This window comes from Cibotium barometz, chromosome 58 (genome assembly GCF_041138505.1).
Source record: "Cibotium barometz isolate CiBa-2024 chromosome 58, ASM4113850v1, whole genome shotgun sequence".
Taxonomy (NCBI): Eukaryota; Viridiplantae; Streptophyta; class Polypodiopsida; order Cyatheales; family Cibotiaceae; genus Cibotium; species Cibotium barometz.
This window is the reverse complement of record NC_141103.1, coordinates 2,545,445-2,564,754: the sequence shown is the minus strand read 5'-3', so window position 1 is coordinate 2,564,754 and position 19,310 is coordinate 2,545,445. Positions and strand designations below refer to the sequence as shown.

General features: G+C 46.1%; 1 protein-coding gene across 11 annotated transcripts in view; it reads left to right on the top strand.

The window, feature by feature from the left end:
• LOC147605795 (uncharacterized) overlaps positions 1-19,310 on the top strand; it is an 89,891-nt gene that overhangs the window by 14,754 nt on the left and 55,827 nt on the right. For all 11 annotated transcript variants that reach the window (XM_086792524.1, XM_086792527.1, XM_086792528.1 and 8 more), the window contains exon 5: positions 2,253-2,307. In XM_086792524.1, the coding sequence (XP_086648650.1) occupies positions 2,253-2,307 (55 nt within the window). The remainder of the gene's footprint in view (positions 1-2,252; positions 2,308-19,310) is intronic.

Genomic DNA, 19,310 nt, shown 5'->3' with positions numbered 1-19,310 from the left:
TTCCCAGCAGATGGTCAAGGGTCTTCCACCATTGAAACCCTCCCACTCCACTTGTGTGGCGCAAGCAACACTGGGATGCCTTTTCTCATGAGGCTACTCATCGGGCTTCTCATATTCTGGACCTCATTCATATGGACGTGTGCGGCCCCATGCGGACTACTACCCAAGGAAGAGCTAGGTACTTTATGCTTATTATTGATGATTACTCACACAAAGTTTGGGTATTTCTCTTGGTAGAAAAATCTGAAGCGTTCTCCCGCTTCCAAGAATGGGTGACTTTGGTCGAGATTTCGACCACACAGAAGGTTCGACAAGTCCGCTTCAATAATGGAGGAGAATTTATCTCCAAAGCCTTTCATAAATTTTTCTCACAGAAAGGTATAAGCTGTCATGTTTCCACACCTCTCATGAACAGAAAGGTCCTAAGGCCATTCTAACAAGAATGGCCCTATGACCATTCTTGGATACACCCATGGCCCTTTTAGGTCATGACCCCATGGCCATTATTTCATGCACTGTAATGCATTTTAAAGTTAAATGGTGGATATTTTAGGCCTTGGGGTCATGTAGGAATGGTCCCTACTCAACAAAATGGTGTGGTTGAACGCAAGAACAGGACTGTTTAGGAGATGGCCCGTAGCGTGCTTTCTTCTTCTGATCTTCCTCCCTCTTTCTGGGGAGAAGCTGTGAGCAGTGTTGTTTACATCATCAACGGTTCTCCTACAAAGGCGCTTTTTCATATGACTCCAAAGGAGGCTTTTACTTGACAGAAACCTTCTGTCTGTTTTTGGTTGTGATGCCTAGTTCATATCCTCGATTCTAACAGATCCAAATTTGATCCGAAGTCCAGGAAGTGCAAATTTCTTGGATATAGCTCTCATTTCAAAGCTTATAGATTATGGGATCCGGAGTCGTGAGCGTTGGTGATTTCTCGTGATGTTCACTTTGTTGAACCCTCATTAGATGATTCTTGGTCTCATCCCAAGCTTCCCATTGAGGTCCCTTCTTCTTCCTCGGCCAACCCCACTCCACCACCAGCTTCTCCACCATCAACTTCTTTACCCTGTGCCTCTCCACCCCCACTTCCTCCTTCCTTGGCTTCTCCTCCTCCTCTTGCTCCTCTGCAACGGAGGATTGCCCCTTCAGTAACACTGTTAATTGTCGCTTAATTCCATGAGATTAGTAGAGGAAACTTTGTAAGGAGATCTTGCAAATGAAGAACTATGGTGTCGCAAGCAAAGTGTCTGATCAATCGATTGGGAGGAGGCAATTCAGGAGATGAATCTATTTAGGTAAGTCTGAGAAAGCAAGTGGGTCGAGTAACTTAACCAGTTCTAGTGAACCAACAATCACGTAGGCAGCTTCAATATATTTCTAACGCAGCCTGAAGTGATTGCTTTGCCTGGAGTGCTGAAGTGATATGGATAGAGGGTTCACCTTGCTTACTATTTTTGGCACGCTTAGACTTGTTATCAATGGTAAGGTCATCAATCTCAAGCACCAAAGGGTGAATTGAGAAATTTAGGTTGTCAAGGACGTCGTTTGTTCCAAGGTATGGAAAAATCTGCAAAGATAGAACATTCTAAGTAACAAAATAGGGAAGAAATAGATGCGTAAGAGTGGAGCATTTCCTATCAGTAACGTGATGGCACACGTTTGAACAGATTGCATTAGCAGTAACCATGTCTATTTTTGGTTGTAACAATCAGATTCGCAAGGTGTTTTTTGTGTGCTCAAAGTGGTGATGCTTTTGAGATGCCGATTGATTGCAGTCTTTTACCGGGAGATTTAATTCGTTTAAATAATGTTTTGGCTCAAGTAGGGGGCCAAAACAATTTTCCATTAGAATTTGCGTTGAAGAAGTTAATCAATAATGGTTTAACGAATATTTTGATATGTATCCATTGATTGGATGCTCTTTACATGTTAAAGTGGCGTCTTATGTGTGAGAAGCTGAAAGGCTTTAAGGTGTAAGATGTGGTGTCTTCAATGAGCACAGTCTACATCCCAAATAAGTACAGTCTACATCCCACAAATGCAAAAATCTGCAAAAGTAGAACAGTTTAGGTAGCAAAATAGGGAAGAAATTAGATGAACAAGAGTAGAGCGTTTTCTATCAGTGGCGTGGTGACACATGTTTGACCAGATTGCATTAGCAGTAATCATGGTTATGTTTGGTTGTAACTATCAGATTTGCAAGGTGTAGTTGTGTATTCAAAGTAGTGATGCTTTGAGACACCAATTCATTGCAGTTTTCGGCCTGGAGATTTAATTCTTTTCAACAATGTTTTGACTCATCTAGTGAAGGTATGCTCTTTACACTTTCTAAGCTTGCCATGTGGATGCGAAGTGTGGTAGTGCTTTGTTTTAGTGCACGGCTTGTAATTGTTCTTTTAAGATATGTTGTCTCTACAGCATAAACTAGTGCATAGTTGCTGTATTTATTATCACATTGTCTTTTGTGTGACTCCCTGTAACTAATCCACAGATAGCTAATATTTACTAGATTGAATAAGAAACACACACTAGATTGAATAAGAAACACACACGGTGCAGATGGAATGAATGCACAAATTTGTTCACAGGTGTGTGGGTGCAGTGAGTGCTCCAGCATACAGCACTGGGGACCAAGATAGGCCAGGTTGGTCCCTCCCTTTCGGGATATACTTGAGAGAGTTTGTACAAGCTTCATGGGTTTTTATGCATTCCGCTATCAAGATGATAAGCTTCACCAGTGGTGACTTTTCTAGGAATTTTCTCTTGTGGATATTCAGTACCATGGGTACAGTTGCCCTCAGGCGCCTGCCAAGTTTTTTATTTTTCCTTGGGTAGATTCTTTTGTAGTAGCAACTTGAGTGCCCACCCAAAGGCGATACAATTATGGCCACAAATGGCCTGGATGCCACCAGGTAGCCAGCGGGGATTTGAACTCACCTGCAAAATCTTTGTTCTTGACAAATCCTCTTCTGGTAATAAAGAATCCACAAGTTTTGAAAAATTATCTCATGGATATTTATCCTATGGAGTTAGCCAGGATATATATGCTTTCTATAAACAATCTATTCAACGATGCTGCCGGAAACCTGGTATTGAAAGTTTCTCCACTAGTGAATCATTATATGGTTGCTTCCGAGTAGCTGAATCGTTATATGGTTGCTTCCCAGTGGTAGGGGAGTGTTTTATGACAATCAGAAGATTTGGGTGGTATACTTGGTGAATATTCATGGGTGGTGAAAGGTTTAGTAGAAGGTTGGGACTTGGGGGATTGGAGATCTCTGACTGGAAGCGTATCATTTCAGTCTGCAATTTCCAGACAGTTCCACTAGACTTGATAGGGTGTACTTGGGCAAAGAGGCTAACTGGGTCCCCCATAAATTATTTCACCTGTCCAAACTGCTTCTCCAAACTGCTTCTCAGGAAGAATGAGCAATCCATCTATCATCCAGAGGCTTGTGATAAACACTCTTGGCAGAAAATCTGACAACTACACCAACCTCCCCAATTGGATTTTTCCATAGCCTAATCTTTCTCCCTTCAAAGAGAAAGGGATATGCCTGTACAAAAAGGAAAGAGACCGACTCATGAGACTGGTATCTGCTATTTACAGCAAGAGTGAGATCAAAGCCTCCCCAAAAGAATATCAAAACTATCAAAATACCAGCCCTTAATCTGCGCTACCAATTGAATATTATACCTAGAACTAAGTTTAACTGATTAAAATCAATCCCTTGAATGTTAGAACCCCCAAAGCAAACCTCATTCCTGGAGCACCACTCTTCCCATAGACAAGTAAATCCGATGACACAAAACACTAGATTGCACTCAGCAGCAGTACTGATGTCTTTCCCCAAAAGCCAGTGGGCCCAAGAGACCCTGTCCCCCAACAGCTCTAAGATCCATTGCTTAGTTGAGTCCATAAGCATCTGATTGTTGGGCAACCCCAAAAGAGGTGCCAAGCATCGTCAAGTCTGGTCCTGTATTTCATGCACTTTCTTGACCCCATGTTCCTTTACACTAGCTTGGCTCCCATAGGAAGAGCCCACATCAAGGCCTTCCACAGAAAGAATTTCATCCTTAACCAGACCCTCTTTTCCCACAGACCTTTGCATCTAGCAGCCCCCCACGCCTCAACAGTCCAACTCAGATTCTGTAGTTTGTTGAGGTGAACCACAAAGTTACCCACATCAACAAGATTAGTATGGAAGCAGAAGTTTTGGGTTTGTCAAGGGGAATATCTCTTTCCAGACCCAATCCTTATACCTTCTTTCAGTTCTCAAGGCAGTATTAATCACCCAATGCTCAACTTTTTCCAGCATCAGCATCAATCCTAGATCTCTCCCCTGAATGTTGAACATAATCTTGACCTGGTTAACCTCTCTCCAACCCAAAAGGGGACTATCTCATAGGTCAGCCATATACACCACTTGCTTATTGTTGAGTCTCTTGGCTCTTTTAATATCCACATAAGCCAGAGGGGGAAGGAAGACCATCGACCTCTAGAGATGTAAGCTGAAGAGGATTCTCTAGCCACCCTTCCACTCAACCAGATGGAAAACTTCCTACCGAGAGCTCAATAAAAACTTGCAGAAGGGGGCCAAGGGGGCATTTTTGCATAGTAAAAGAGCCAAGGGGAGGATCTCCACTATCCAAGGGAGATGATTATTCCACACCCTCAAACATGTCACCTAGAAAAAGCTAGTCAGTTCTTCAATCATTAGAGCCCAAGGCTGCTCCAAACTTCCAAGCTGGGAAGCAACCCTGGCATTAGCATGACCCTGTACGTCAAGGATACCCAGTCCTCCATACTTCTGCAGAGTGCAAATCTTTTTCCAAGCAGTCCATCAAGAGGGTCACTTATGGATTCTATTTCTTCACAAAAAGGCATTGATTGGCTTCAGCATCTTGAGCCAATGGCATTTCTTTAAGTCAATGAAAGGAGTGTAAAACTGAATATATGCCTGCAAAATGAATATTCATAACCCATATATCCTTAACAACCTGTTGGTCACAACAATAACTCTCCTTGATGCAGCTCATCAACAGAATGTGGATCCAGTCTTGGTGCTGGATACACCATCATCGGTCGCCTTGCCACCACCTACTGTCAAAATCATTCTCTGGCATGGAAAGGCAGTAGGGTGTTGTCCCGCTTCTTGAATTTGTTGCAACCTTTTGAAGTACCCAATCAACCAGCTGTATGTTGGAAACCCCAACCCCAATAGGGTATCCAAGGTGCCTAACCACATTCCCCTTATTAATCACTTGGGAGCCCCACCTAGACAAGTCGAAAGAAGCTTCCTCAGTCAAGCTAATGATCTTGGATTTGCTTAAGTTACATCTGGACCCAGGGGCCTCAGCAAAACACTGGATGTTGCTAGGACTCTTCTAAGGTTCTCTTCATTAGCTTGGAGGAAAAGAAGGGAATCATCAGCAAAGCATTGGATGATCAGTTGGTTAGCTTCTTCAAGCTGGAGCAGAGTAATCTGGCCTTCCTTGTCGCTTTAAAATATCTTTTATGGCAAACATAATTTTCAGCTGAATTTTCTACTTCATACTATCCACAAAGACATGAAAAAGGGGGAACATCCATACCCACACAGGGAAGAATTATTTCTCTTATGGAAGTTTTGGACATGATTTGAAAGCCAGTTTGTAAATTTATTATGGTGCTTGTATATGGATATAGTGGTGGGTAGCACGGGTTGGCTAGCCACTTTTGTTAGCAGTCATCTCCTGTCTGTACACTATGTCAGGGCCTCTGTTGTGGGTGTGCCTGCCCGTATTTGGTGTCTTCCCATTTTTCCTCACTCTCCGTATTTTTTCCCTATTTTTCTGGAGCTCTGTGTGGGCTGTCGGCTGCCCCCAGATGCCTGGCCGACTGTGTCTGCGCTGCCCAATTGATTTGGTGCTGCCCGACCCATCCCTGAGTGCTGGCCGACTGGTTTTTCACTGGCCGACTGTCAGGTTGCTGGTCGTGGGCAGTTGTCGGATGACTTAGGGCTGGCCGACCAGCAGCCAGGGGCCATATAAAATGGCCCCTTGCCCCCACACTCTTCCATGTATTATTCCGGGATTTTATTGGTGTATATAGCAGTTACACACGCCTCTCTCTCTCTCTCTCTCTCTCTCTCTCTCTCTCTCTCTCTCTCTCTCATCTGTGTATTGCTCTCTATAGCAATTGTCTTCATTTCCGCTGTGCATTTTGACATGGTATTAGAGCCCCAGGTGGCTTGAAGCTTCGAGACAGTGGGACGTCGAGGGTTTGCCGATTTAGGTGCTGATTGGAGATTGTTTGGGTCGTACGGGACTTGGAGATCAGTAGAAGGCGGCCATCACCGTTGGACAGCCACCTTGCATTCTATTTGTAGCCTCTTCTTCTTTTTTCCCACATACCCTCCCTTCACAAGACCTTGTGAACCCTTGAGACGGCAAATTTGCTTGAGATGGCTGAGAAGCACGTGAAGATCCTGACACTCCCCACGTTCCCGGTGGACCGACAGTTGGACGGGAACAACTACGGCATATGGAAGGTAATGATGGAATCTGTTTTTATGACTTGGCTGATTTCATTATTGTTGGGGTTCCACGGCTGGAGTTGGAAGATGGGGAGTTACCCTCTATTCGGAAGGAACGGGAGGCATAGGCATAGTTATGGGATCGTGTTAATGCCCGAGTCCGTTCTTTCATCTTCCTCAATTACAAACCACAGGTGATCAATCACGTAAAGCATATGACGCTGGCCAGAGAGATTTGGCAGCATTTGGCTATCACCCACGAAGAGGATCTCCTTGGAAGTTCAGATGCGGGTGATGAATCTTGCAAAGTCGTCGCGACGATGCGAGAGCACATCAACAAGTTGCAGGCCCTTCAGCAGGAGGTTCTCCAAGCCGGGAAGGAGATATCGTCAGAGGATATGGCCATAACGTTGTTGTCACACTTGTCCTCTTAGTACTCAACATTTTACTCCTCTTTGACCACCAGTGGTAGGCTCAGCACCATCACATGGGAGGAACTTGTGCCCATGGTCTTGGACCAAGAAGAGCAATTTACGAACCCTTCATAGGGTGGAGGTTCTGAGTCCTTGACTGGCCAATGGACGAGAGGCTGTAACAACAACAACAAGGGCAAAGGGAAGTCTTCATCGAAGAAGTCTTTTGAGAAGAAGCCCGATTCAGACCGTGAGAAACCGAAGGCCGAGAGGACCTGTAATGATTGTGGCGAGAAAGGCCACTATTGGAGGAAGTGTCCCAAGCGGACTGGGAAGAGTGCTATTGGAACTGCTACAGCCCGCTGTACTGATGCTGCTCTCCTTTGGCTGCCTTCTTCATCGACTCAAGGGACTGTCTCTGCCTGTGATTTATTGCGCATCATCTAGAGGCAGCTGCAGATTGACTTTCCTCCTGTTAACGAGCTATTTGCTGCATTCAGTTCTGCCATCGCTTCCTCTTGAAGAGTCTACAAGGTACTGTGCATTGTCTCCTTCAGTTTGCTGGTCAGTCCTTTTGTTATCCTCATATCTGCAAACTGCTGGTTCCTCATGCTTCGATGGGCTGTCACATGCTATGGCCTTGACAAGTGGTGAGAAAGCCGGCTTCTAAAAACAATTTGGATCTCTTCTTTCATTCATTTCTGCGATCTTGTAAGGGAATAGACACTGCCCTTGCAGTTTAGCAAGAGGTAAGACCTTCCCACATGGCCTCTTCTACTCATTCTCTCATGTCTATTGACAAATTCAATGGGTCCAATTTCATACTTGGCAAATCAAAAATCAAGTGCCATCTTATGAAAGAAAGTCTTTGGGACGTTGTTCACCATGCTGCTCCCGAAGATTCCGACATTGAGCAAGTTGTCACTTATGCTCCCACTGCCAAGAATGACAAAGCCTATGCTATCATCTTGCTCGGTCTTGGAGATGATTACATTCATCACATCTCCGACATACAGTCTGCTTCTCGAGCATGGATCACTTTGGATACCCTTTTTGGACCCCGCTCTAAAAACTCTAAGATTGCACTTATGATCTCATTCTTTGATCTATATATGCAGGAGGGAGCTACTATAGCCTCTCATGTCAATTATCTTCGCAGTCTTATGGTTCAGCTTGCATCAGTGAAGTCCCCCATCTCCGAAGATATTGCTATTGCTATGCTTCTCAAAAGCTTATCTGACACCTATGCCACTCTTGTCACTACCTTCAAGTATCACAATAATCCTACTCTTGAAGGTATCATCAATGCTCTCCAAGAAGAGGAAAGAACTCAACAACAAAAGGTAACTGACACTGCATTTTTAGCAAAGAAAGGAATTTCTAAGGTAAGAAAGCCTTGCACCCATTGTGGCAAAACTAATCATATGGAGAAGGACTGCTTCAAGGCTCATCCATGCACCATTTGTGGCCGTGATAATCACCGGGAGAAGGATTGCTACTCTAAACCCTCTACATCAGCCCCTACATCTACCTCAGCCCATGTTGCTGCAGCATCTCCATCAGCAGATCTTGCTGTTCATTCCTCATATGATGAAACGTGGGCTTTCTGATTACTTCATCTTTCTTGTCTACCACTTTGACCACCGATGATGTAGGTCAAGGGGTTCTAGTGTCTTACTCATTCTGCTTTTGGACCTCTCTCTTGTCCCTACCCAAGAGGCAAAGATTGCCCTTGAGGAGGGGATGTCTTCAAGGTCCATCTATTTGTCTACAGTCAGTCTTCTGTCTATCTAGTCTTGTCTGTCTGTCTATTTGTCTATCAATCTGACTATGTCTTGTTTTAGATCCATTTTGTCCCTACCCTTGGACCCATATGAGGATATCACTTGAGGAGGGGTGTCTCAGGATCTTTTCTATCTTGTCTACGGGGTTTAGAGGGAGCTTCTATTTTCTTGGATGATGATCTCACGAGGATGCAGCTTGAGCATAGGAGAGCTTGCATGCCACGAGTCTTACACGCGAGGAGAGAAGGCAAGAAGGCCTTCTATCGAGATGGTCGGGTCATCATTGATGGCCGGCCCATGGATTAGCGGTTTGGGGCCTATGGGACACAGACCAGGCCACTGACAGAGATACACATGGCAGTATGGAACTGTAATGGTTCACTATGGGTGCAGCCTGGACGACTGGAGCATGTTATGGTGGGAAGAGACCATATTTCTGACAGAGACACATCAGAGCCCAGAGAGAGGGCTACCTTGAGTAGAGGGATTCCAGTGGGAGTCAGCATACAGGAGGACCACACGCCAGGGTACCTCGAGAGGGTCGGGGGGAGTAGCAGTTCTATTCAGACGAGAGCTACAGGGGAGACTGAGAGTGGTAGCACAGGATCCAGAGGCCAGATACATGTGGATCAGCTTACAGCTCTCACAGGACAGGGTTATATACATAGCTCTATGTTACTTTTCCCCATCAGGATCCTCCTATGTCATTACAGAGGACATGCCACAGGAGGAGGAGACAGGAGCCTCACCATACACTTGTCTGTCAGAGGAGATTATGCATTCTTCTACACTAGGGGAAGTATTTCTTACGGGCGACTTCAATGACCACACACAGAGCAGACAGTGTGAGGTGTATGACTATGATGACATGGAGATCCTCCACCCTGTGGATCCAGAGGAGATAGGGGCTAGTCGAGCATCAGAGGACACTAGACCAGACAGAGGACATTATGGGGACCACTTACTAGAGTTGGGAGCCAGGCATCGTCTCGTTACTTATAACGGGATGCTACAGTGGCCGGGATTAGGAGGGCTGACATGCTTCCCACATGGGGGTCATACACGGACCGGAGGCACGGTGGTAGACTACATTATGGGGTCTTTGGAGGCATCACAGCTTGTCACCTCATTCTCCATTCCACCTCGTCCTATTCGGGCAGATCATACATACTTGGCATTTTCACTAGCCGGATCACCAGTATCACCAGCCCCCCACATACCGACGCCACACACTACCATCTACTTCACACATGACATGGCAGACATATACACTGGCAGAGTAGAGGATGGGCTCCTACTCATGGATCCCCTGGCACCTATGGATACCATTACAGCCCAGCTAGCATCACTCCTACACACGACTGCATTACAGAGCTTCCCACATCGTGTCCACTCAGGAGAGCCTGCGAGATCTGGGACTATGCCCCAGAAGAGATGGTATGATGATGAGTGCAGAGCCCTATACTCACGGCTCCGCATACAGAGAGCCTTGGGAGCCATCACAGAGCAGGAGTCGAGGAGAGAGATGAGGAGACTTACTCGCCGCAAAAGGCGGGCCTTCGCAGAGACACAGGAGCTAGAGATCTTTCATTTCTTCATGAGTAGAGATCGCCCTGTCTCATGGTGGCACTTCAGAGAGCCCCGGACATTGACACCTATTGCAGACCCACAGACATGGCACACATATGCAGAGGGCCTATACCACGCCCCACAATAGCCACCTATACCTCAGCCACAGGAGCCTCGACCTACCACAGCTAGCTTCTTTACCCACTCGATGGTACAGGAAGCTATCCGCCGGCTACAGCATGGACGGGCTGCCGACCATATGGGCTTGCAGGGTGAGCATCTCATATATGCAGTAGATTCTTTGGCTCCTTTTCTTGCACACCTGTTTAACAGGGCACTAGCAGAGGGTTTACCTGCGGAGTGGACGATGCACACCATTGTGCCGATTCACAAAACAGGGGATATGCTCGATCCGAGCAACTACAGGACGGTTATGGTTGGCCACGTGCTAGCCAAACTCTATGGTGCAGTGTTGGAGCAAGAGCTTCGCTCATCAGGGCAGGCAGGCTTCAGGAGAGCTTTCTCTACCACTGACCATGTATTCACTTTGAGATGTATGATTGATCAGGCCAGAGTGAGGAAGAGAAAGCTCTATTGCTGCTTTGTGTATTTCCGCAAGGCATTTGACACAGTACCATGAGAGAGGCTCTTTCAGCGCCTGTAGTCTCTTGGCATACCAGCAGATATGACATGGGGCATCTATGCATTATATGAGCAGGTTTTTGGGCGAGTCAGATGTCCAGGAGGTATGTCCGAGACCATGGTTGTGACGGTACGAAAATACGATACCGTACGGGAATTTTTGGTGCAATATGAAATTTTCGGATACCGTACGATAAAATACGGTTTTTATTTTTTACACTTACAACCTATGGAGCTTCAAGCTTGAATGTGAGGGAAGGTTGGGAGGGGAGGAGTCTACAGTGCTTGAGGAACCAAAACATGGATATGTGTCTCTCCCGGTTGGATCTCCCAATTGTCTCCAAAAAAGAACCTGGATGGGTAATGCAATACCAAAGGTCTCCCAGTGTAGCGTTTATGACTAAGGGACCGTCCTTGCACAAATACGAGGAGTGCATCTAGGGTGATAAGTTTAGGGACTCCTCTCTAGATCAAAATGGCCATGTCCAAATCTTCTCCCTCGTGCATAACTTGAGAATCTAATTGTCTAGCCTACCTATACCAGGGATCCCCAAGTGACGTAGCAAGATTCTCTCATCCTACCAGTGAAGTGTACACTACCAGTCTACATCACCAGATTTTTAAGGTCTCTCAACAACCCCATATGGAATACTGAGTGGACACGAAAGTTGTGAAGTATTGCAAGCATTTGGGATCTTCGTAAAGCAGGGTTTCTATATTTTTTTTAGCATTTGGAAAAATTTTTTTCCAAGGAAAAAAAATTTTGGAAAAAAAAATAAAAAATCAAACTCGTACCGTATGATATGGTACGAATTCGTATGGTATCGTACCGTACGAACCTGTTCGTACGCGTACGAGAAACAACTATGTCCGAGACTATTGCTAGCACCATTGGTGTGAAGCAAGGATGCCCACTTTCCCCCACGCTATTTGGGTTATACATTGATGAGGTGGCTGACTTCATTACACGGGGAGGCAGAGATGGAGTTGATTTAGCAGGTACCTCAGTACATATTATGCTTTATGCTGATGATATTGTATTAGTGTCTGAGTCTCCAGGTGGTCTACAGCAGCATCTACATGCACTCCATGATTTCTGCACACAGAGGGGTCTTACTGTGAACCTTGGGAAAACCAAGGTTATGGTCTTTCATACATCGAGACAGGGCAAGAGTCAGCTGACATTCACTCTCGCAGGATGCTAGGTGGAGGTGGTGACATCTTTCTCTGCAGCCACACGCTTCACCATGGGTTCAGCAGCTAGAGCTAGATTGACACGGGGATATGCAGCATTGGCTATGCTAGAGAGACAGTGCCACCAGGCGCATTTTCAGGAGCCCCGGACGAAGGGGTGGCTATTTGACAGATTAGTCACACCGGCATTGATGTATGGAGCAGCGGATGGGCGCCAAACCTTGCTACCCATTGGTGGACACAGATAGAGAGACCACAGGCCCTCATGATGGCACGCATGATACGCAGCAAACCGTCAGTACCTCATGACATTATCCGGGCAGAGTTTGCTGCGCCTCCTATGATGGTAGAGGCCATATTTCAGACTGTATGCCTGCTAGACAGATTCAGAGAGATGCCACAGGACAGATTGTCATACAGAGCTTTTGAGGCATCTAGACAGCTGGCTGAGGCAGGAGACAGAGGATCATGGTATGCACAAGTCACACATTGGTTCTCACAGCATGGCCTAGACATGGATCATCTATCACCATTCTAGTATGACAGGGATGCACCATATATCCGTCTCTCTCATAGTGAGAGGAACAGAGTATTGAGACAGGATCTATGGCAGCTCTATACACGAGAGACATGGATATCGCCTACACAGCCTCTTCCACCGAAGATGCTATACTACAGAGATCACTTCATGAGTATCATTGATGATGGATTTATAGAGGCCTAGATACATGGAGGGCTTTTTACCACACGGCTCCCGAGTGGCTATTGGTCAGCTTAGAGTTTCATCACACCGATTGGAGATTGAGACTGGCAGAGCAGCACGGATCCCCCGAGAGGAGAGGGTATGCAGATTGTGCAGGGAGGAGGTGGAGAGTGAGGAGCATCATGTATGCAGATGCAGAGCATATACAGCCAACAGAGAGAGATATCCCATTTTATTCAGAGAGCCACATTCCCGACGCTAGATCTTTGAGGCAGCAGACCAGCGCATACTGGGGAGATTCATTCTAGACATACAGCGCCACAGAGAGACATCATTACAAGCTCAGACAGCTCCAGAGGGGGGACGACAGACACAGATTACTACATTTTTTCAGAGATCCATCCCACTCCCAGCCCTACACGGCAGGGAATTACTCTCCAGAGAGCAGAGACACTCAGAGCCCGCAGGAGATAGAGGACACCTGGCTTTCGGACACCACGCCTATACCAGAAATGAAATGAAATGTTGTATTAACGTCTTCAAAAGGCCATAATGACCTATGAGACCAAAAGTTACATCATGGTGGATCTGATACAATGTCTGGATAAAAAAACCCAGAAAATGAAAAATAAAGATGATACTACTGGCACCTAGAAAATGAAACTGGAACTGGAAGGTAAACAGAAACCCTTATAGGGTGTGAATATAGTGAGGGGGGGGGGTACGCTATGGAGGTGAGGGGAATATAGTGAGGGGATACAATATCATGTGGGACGGAGGGGTACACTATGGAGGTGCCTCCATCTCATAATATGGAGGTGCCTCCATCTCATAATATGTGCCGCATCGGACGCTGGCGGATATAATATCATGTGGGACGGAGGGGTACACTATGGAGGTGCCTCCATCTCATAATATGTGCCGCATCGGACGCTGGCGGATCTCCTCAATATCCGCTGTGGTCAGCACCCTGACTGGGTGTCCCGCACAGAGGGTGCGGAGCGACTGGCTTCTTCAGAGCACACCCAGGCATGTTCTTCAAGGAGCTGTGGACACCCCCTTCATTGATGTATACCATTTTATACCCCCAGTATGGTAAAGGATGGAGCTAGCTAGGTTGCATATCATGATTGTATACTCCATGCATATAGCTTTGCATTCTCCTAGTAGTAGAGCTCCATCCCCTCCACCACTCATTGTACTTATTGCAGATTCAGCTTTTTAGTTTAGTACTTTTTCATTTTGTTGGGATGACAGAGGATACCCCATACAGGTACACACCGATTTGTCTCATAGGCCGAGTTCGGTCTTTTGGAGACGTTAATAAAATCTTTCTTTCTTTCTTTCTTTCACCTGTGTTTCCTCTCCATCTCTCTCTCTTTCTTTCTACCTGGAAAGAAGAATTCAGTGGCCGATGCTTTATCTTGTAGGCCTAAAGTGAATGCCATCACTACTGCCTACCACAAGGATTTCTCTTCTATGCCTGATATGTATGTTTCTGATGCAGATTTCAAGGATGTATGGGCTGATTTGCAGGCTGGAAAATCAGTCCATCCTTACTCAATTAAAGATGACTTTTTGTATAGACATCAAGCTATATGTGTAGGCAAGCAGCTTCGTCACAAAGTTATGGATGAAGCTCATGCACCTCCTTATGCAGGGCATAGAAGTATTCTCCCTACTACACAAGCTTTGGAAAGGTACTTTTATTGGTCTTCTTTAAGGACTAATATACAATAGTTTGTTCGTGAATGTGGTATATGTCAAAAGGTTAAGTTTGAAAGGCATGAGACGCATGGTCTACTTAAGCCCTGGGATAGTATAGCAATGGGTTTTATCATAGATCTACCTAGATTTGCATATGGTAATGATGCTATTTGGACTATAATTGATCGCTTGAGTAAGCAGGCTCATTTTATTCCAGTGAGGAAGACTATCAAATGAGACCACATGGCTCGACTCTTTCTCTTTCATATCTTTAAGCATCATGGTATGCCCTAATCTATTGTTGGTGAAAGGGATCCTAGGACCACAAGCTTATTTTGGAAAGCTCTTCTCCTATGGATTCTAGGTGGATGGACAAGCAGGACCTAAAAGAATATCTCGATCTCCTCAACAATTACTTAGAAGCTTTTAAGTTAAGGACAACTATTTAGAAGCTAGGGAGAATGTAATTGCCTCCTAATTTTTCAGGATTATATCACTAATCTTTTTACATGCATGGACATGGGTCTATGACACCGCATGCAGCCATGGCATGCCTTGGCCATGCTTCCCTAGAGAGTGCCAGTTGTATCTTGGGATCTTGGCCATGAAGGAGCATGTGAGCATGGCCACCTGAGTGAGTGCCAGTTGCATTTTGGAGACCTTGGCCACCAAGGTGCATGTGAAAGCGGCTATGAGCATTTGATGGATCTTGGAGAGCCAAATGCCATTAGTCTATAAGGATTTCAAGTAGATGTGAATAGATGGGGTTTCTTCCAAAATATGTATTAAGATGCATGCATTGTGTGCATGGTTTATTTTAATTTGTGTGTACTGTTTTCTATGCCCCAATAATGCCTCGATTTCATTGCATGTGGGGCCCATCGATCTGGGGACGCCTAGATTGCACCCATGGGCCAGTGTGCTACACAAACTGTCTTCTATTCACTTGTAGTGTGTGGATTTGTGTAGAAGAAATAGGTATTTGAAGGCCAATTAAGAATTATAACGAAAGGCATTCACACTCATTAAAATGAGGCCGGGCACCTTTGTCGAAGTGTGGGGCCCTTCATGGAGCTGGTCACCCTCTTCTATGAAGCATATGAACTTGTGGAGATTAGAGGAGGAGGGGCTATTCACTCCCTACTTTCAGGGTTGTACACTCTTTGCTCATGCATGTGCATGCTTATCTACATGCATGCATGCTACATGCAAAGTTACCCACATGCATGCATGCAACATGCAAAGCTGCTTGCATGCAAAATTATCTTCATGCATGCATGTCACATGCAAGCCTACCTACCTACATGCAAGCCCATGCGACCATGCAAGTTCATGCAAGCACATGCAACCATACAAGCAATGCAAGCTCATGCAACCTCACCTTTTGGATGTAATCTCATCCACTAGCATGTAAAGCTATATGCCCCACCCAAGTCTATAAAAGAGCACCTACCAGCGAAGAGAAACTCATTCATTCCATTTCACTCACGCCTACTTGATGTCTAGAGCTGGGCGCCCCACTTCAAGCCCTCTCATGGCACTTCCCTCAGCTAGGCCACCTGTTTTCAGCCCCCCTCTTGGCATAGCTACTGCTGTACAACTTCTTTTCAGCCCCCTCTTGGCATAGCTACTGCTGTACGACCTGTTTTTAGCCCTTCTTAGGCAGTCCAAAGCTGTGTGGCAGCATTAGAGCTGTATAAACTGCAAATCCAGCCATTTCTCTACACGTGTGCTATGTGTGGGGGCTCTCTATTGCTGCCAAACTACTGCTGAACCTGATTTGTGCCCCCTTTCTGGCATGAAACCACAAGAGAAGGGTATTATCGAAGCCTGGAGGTGAAGAAGAACAAGTCTTGTACCTGCTGTTGGTGTTTTCTGTGAAGAATCAAGCGGGGAGACTCTTGGGAACTGTGGGGCACTTGCCTAAGGTGGTAATCAGCTATTGGATAGCTGGATCTTGGTAAGCTGGGCTTCCATCTCTTGAGGATTGCTGGGCAATCTTTGAGGGCGATGCGGGGCATCTTGCTGCTTGTGGTAGCTGGGCTACTGCAAGCTAGCTAATTGATTGATTTGTTTTCATTCAAAGGTTTTTTTTTTGGAAGAAACGGTGGTGCATGGCTGGGCCAGGCTACCCGTTCAATGTACTTGTATCCCTAAAGGCAATAGAATTTAACTTTGGGGGGGTGGGGGTGGGTGGGGGTGGCGGGGGGGGGGGTTGGGGTTCAGCCCATCTTCTGGTCCCTTATGTTGTGTCATCACTACAGTTTTGTGAAGTGTTTTCATGTGGATGCCTGCTATGTTATATCAGAGATGTGTTTCTTGACTCATGTCTATGTATATGATAAATTAACCATGCTTGCTGATGAATTCAGTCTCTAATTAGTGTAAGCACGCTTCTGTCTTGTGACACAAGTGACTACAGCACCCGATGCTAAGGCTACAATGTCAGTCTCGCGGTCCCGTAGAGCAATAGAATGCTCCTCAAACTCCACCCGGAAGCCAGTTTTGCACACCTCATGCATTGACAACAGATAAAACCAAGTGCGGGGACGTAAAGAACACGAGAGGAATGCTTCCCCCCTTTGCCATCGGGAATGATCTCCATCCGGCCCTCACTGTGAATCGGTATGGTGGAATTGTCGTCAATGAAAATGCGACTTGACTGCCGTTTCAGATCCTGAAAGAAGTCATGTGCCTGGAAGCACCACTATGAAGAATCCATTGCCGAGTATCCTTGGCGGTGAAGCCAACTGCGTCCTCGCTCGAAGAAGATGAACCATCGGTGTCCAACATCTCCAAGTGCACAAAGGTTGGAGTCTTTGCAGCTGAAGTTGAAGAAGCAACACTCTTCCCAGTCCAGTTGGGACACTTTCTCCAATAGTGGCCTTTCTCACCACAATCATTATAGGTTCTTTTGGCCTTCAGTTTCTCTCGGTCTGAATTGGGCTTCTTCTTAGAAGACTCTCCGATGAAGACTTCCCTTTGTCCTTGCTGTTTTGTTGTGACGGCCTTTTGACCGTTGGCCAGTCAAAGCCTCAGAACCTCTGTCCTGTGGAGGGTTCGTGAATCGCTCTTCTTGGTCCAAGACCATGGGCACAAGCTCCTCCCACGTGATGGTGCTGAGCTTGCCACTGGTGATGAAAGAGGAGTAAAAAGCTGAGTACCGAGAGGGCAAATGTGACAACAATGTTATGGCCATATCCTCCGTCGATATCTCTTTCCCTGCCTGGAGAACTTCCTGTTGAAGATCCTGCAGCTTGTTGATGTGCTCCCGCATCGTCGACGACTTTGCAGGATTCATCACCCGCATTTGAACTTCCAAGGAGATTCTCTTCATGGGTGATACCTTGTTGTAGAGAGAAGCCAAATGCTGCCAAATCCCTCTGGCCAGCGTCATATGCTTTATGTGTCTCGCGTTCCTTCCGAATAGCGGGTAACTCCCCTTCTTCCAACTCCGGCCGTGGAACCCCAACAACAATGAAATCAGCCAAGTCATAGGACTCCAAAACAAATTCCATCATTACCTTCCATATGCCGTAGTTGTTCCTGTCCAACTGTCGGTCCACCGGGAACGTGGGGAGTGTCGGGATCTTCACGTGCTTCTCAGCCATCTCAAGCAAATTTGCCATCTCAAGGGTTCACAAGGTCTTGTGAAGGGATGGGTGGGTGGGAAAAAAGAAGAAGAAGAGGCTGCAAATAGAATGCAAGGTGGCTGTCCAACGGTGATGGCCGCCTTCTACCCAATCTCCAAGTCCCGTACAGCCCAAACAATCTCCAATCAGCACCTCAATCAGCAAACCCTCGACATCCCACTTTCTCCAAGCTTTAAGCCACCTGGGGCTCTGATACCATGTCAGAATGCACAGCGGAACTGAAGACACTTGCTGTAGAGAGCAATACATAGATGAAGAAGAGAGAGAAGCTAGTATAATTGTAACCGCTCCCTACAAGAGGCCTACAAATCGGATTTTTTAGATCACTTAACTAATACAAACAATGGACAATACTTGCAACATTAAAACTGGAAATGACAAAGAACACTTGACACCATCACTGGGGCCGGAAAGGACCAGTGTCCCCTCTCAATACAGTTTGTATTTCTTGGAGTATTTATATGTACAAGTGTTCACGGGTCCCAAGGCCAGATTTCTCCATAATATGGAGTGAATACAACTGAAAAACAATAAGATTTCTATCGATGAAGAATTGGTTGTCAGAGTAAACTAAATCATAGGCAGTCTCCCACCTTCACTGGGTTGACACCCGCCCCTCAGTGGTCGTCCGGGACCGTGCACCAACAAGCACGCCCGTACTAACACATGGCAGGGTGAGGCACTGTGGAGGGAGTGATACCTGGTGCTCCCAAGTAAGCTTAACCCCCAACTTCTCACACAGATTCTGTACCATGCGGCAAGGATTACCATGGAGCCCCCCATGAGGCTAGTGTGGTTTAATGCAGATGCCTTCCAAGACAAGGAGATGGCCCAGTAGTATAAGGATGCAATGTGTCCGATTGACGAGCCCGTACCCCCTACCTCTTCTTCCAAGGCACTTGATCAATCAGATGAGGTGGTTGTCATTGGAACCATCACCAAAACTGTTGGAGCACAGGATACAGGTGCTCTCAAGGAGCAGAAGCTGGATACAGGGAAGGAGCCACGCAGCTGGAGGAAGGTGAATTCACTGAGGCGTGAACTCCTTTTGGTAGACGATCAGGCTTTCAAAGTCTACTATACACTCAGTTGAAGCCATCGTACTGACCCAGTCTATTACCTAGGCAAAC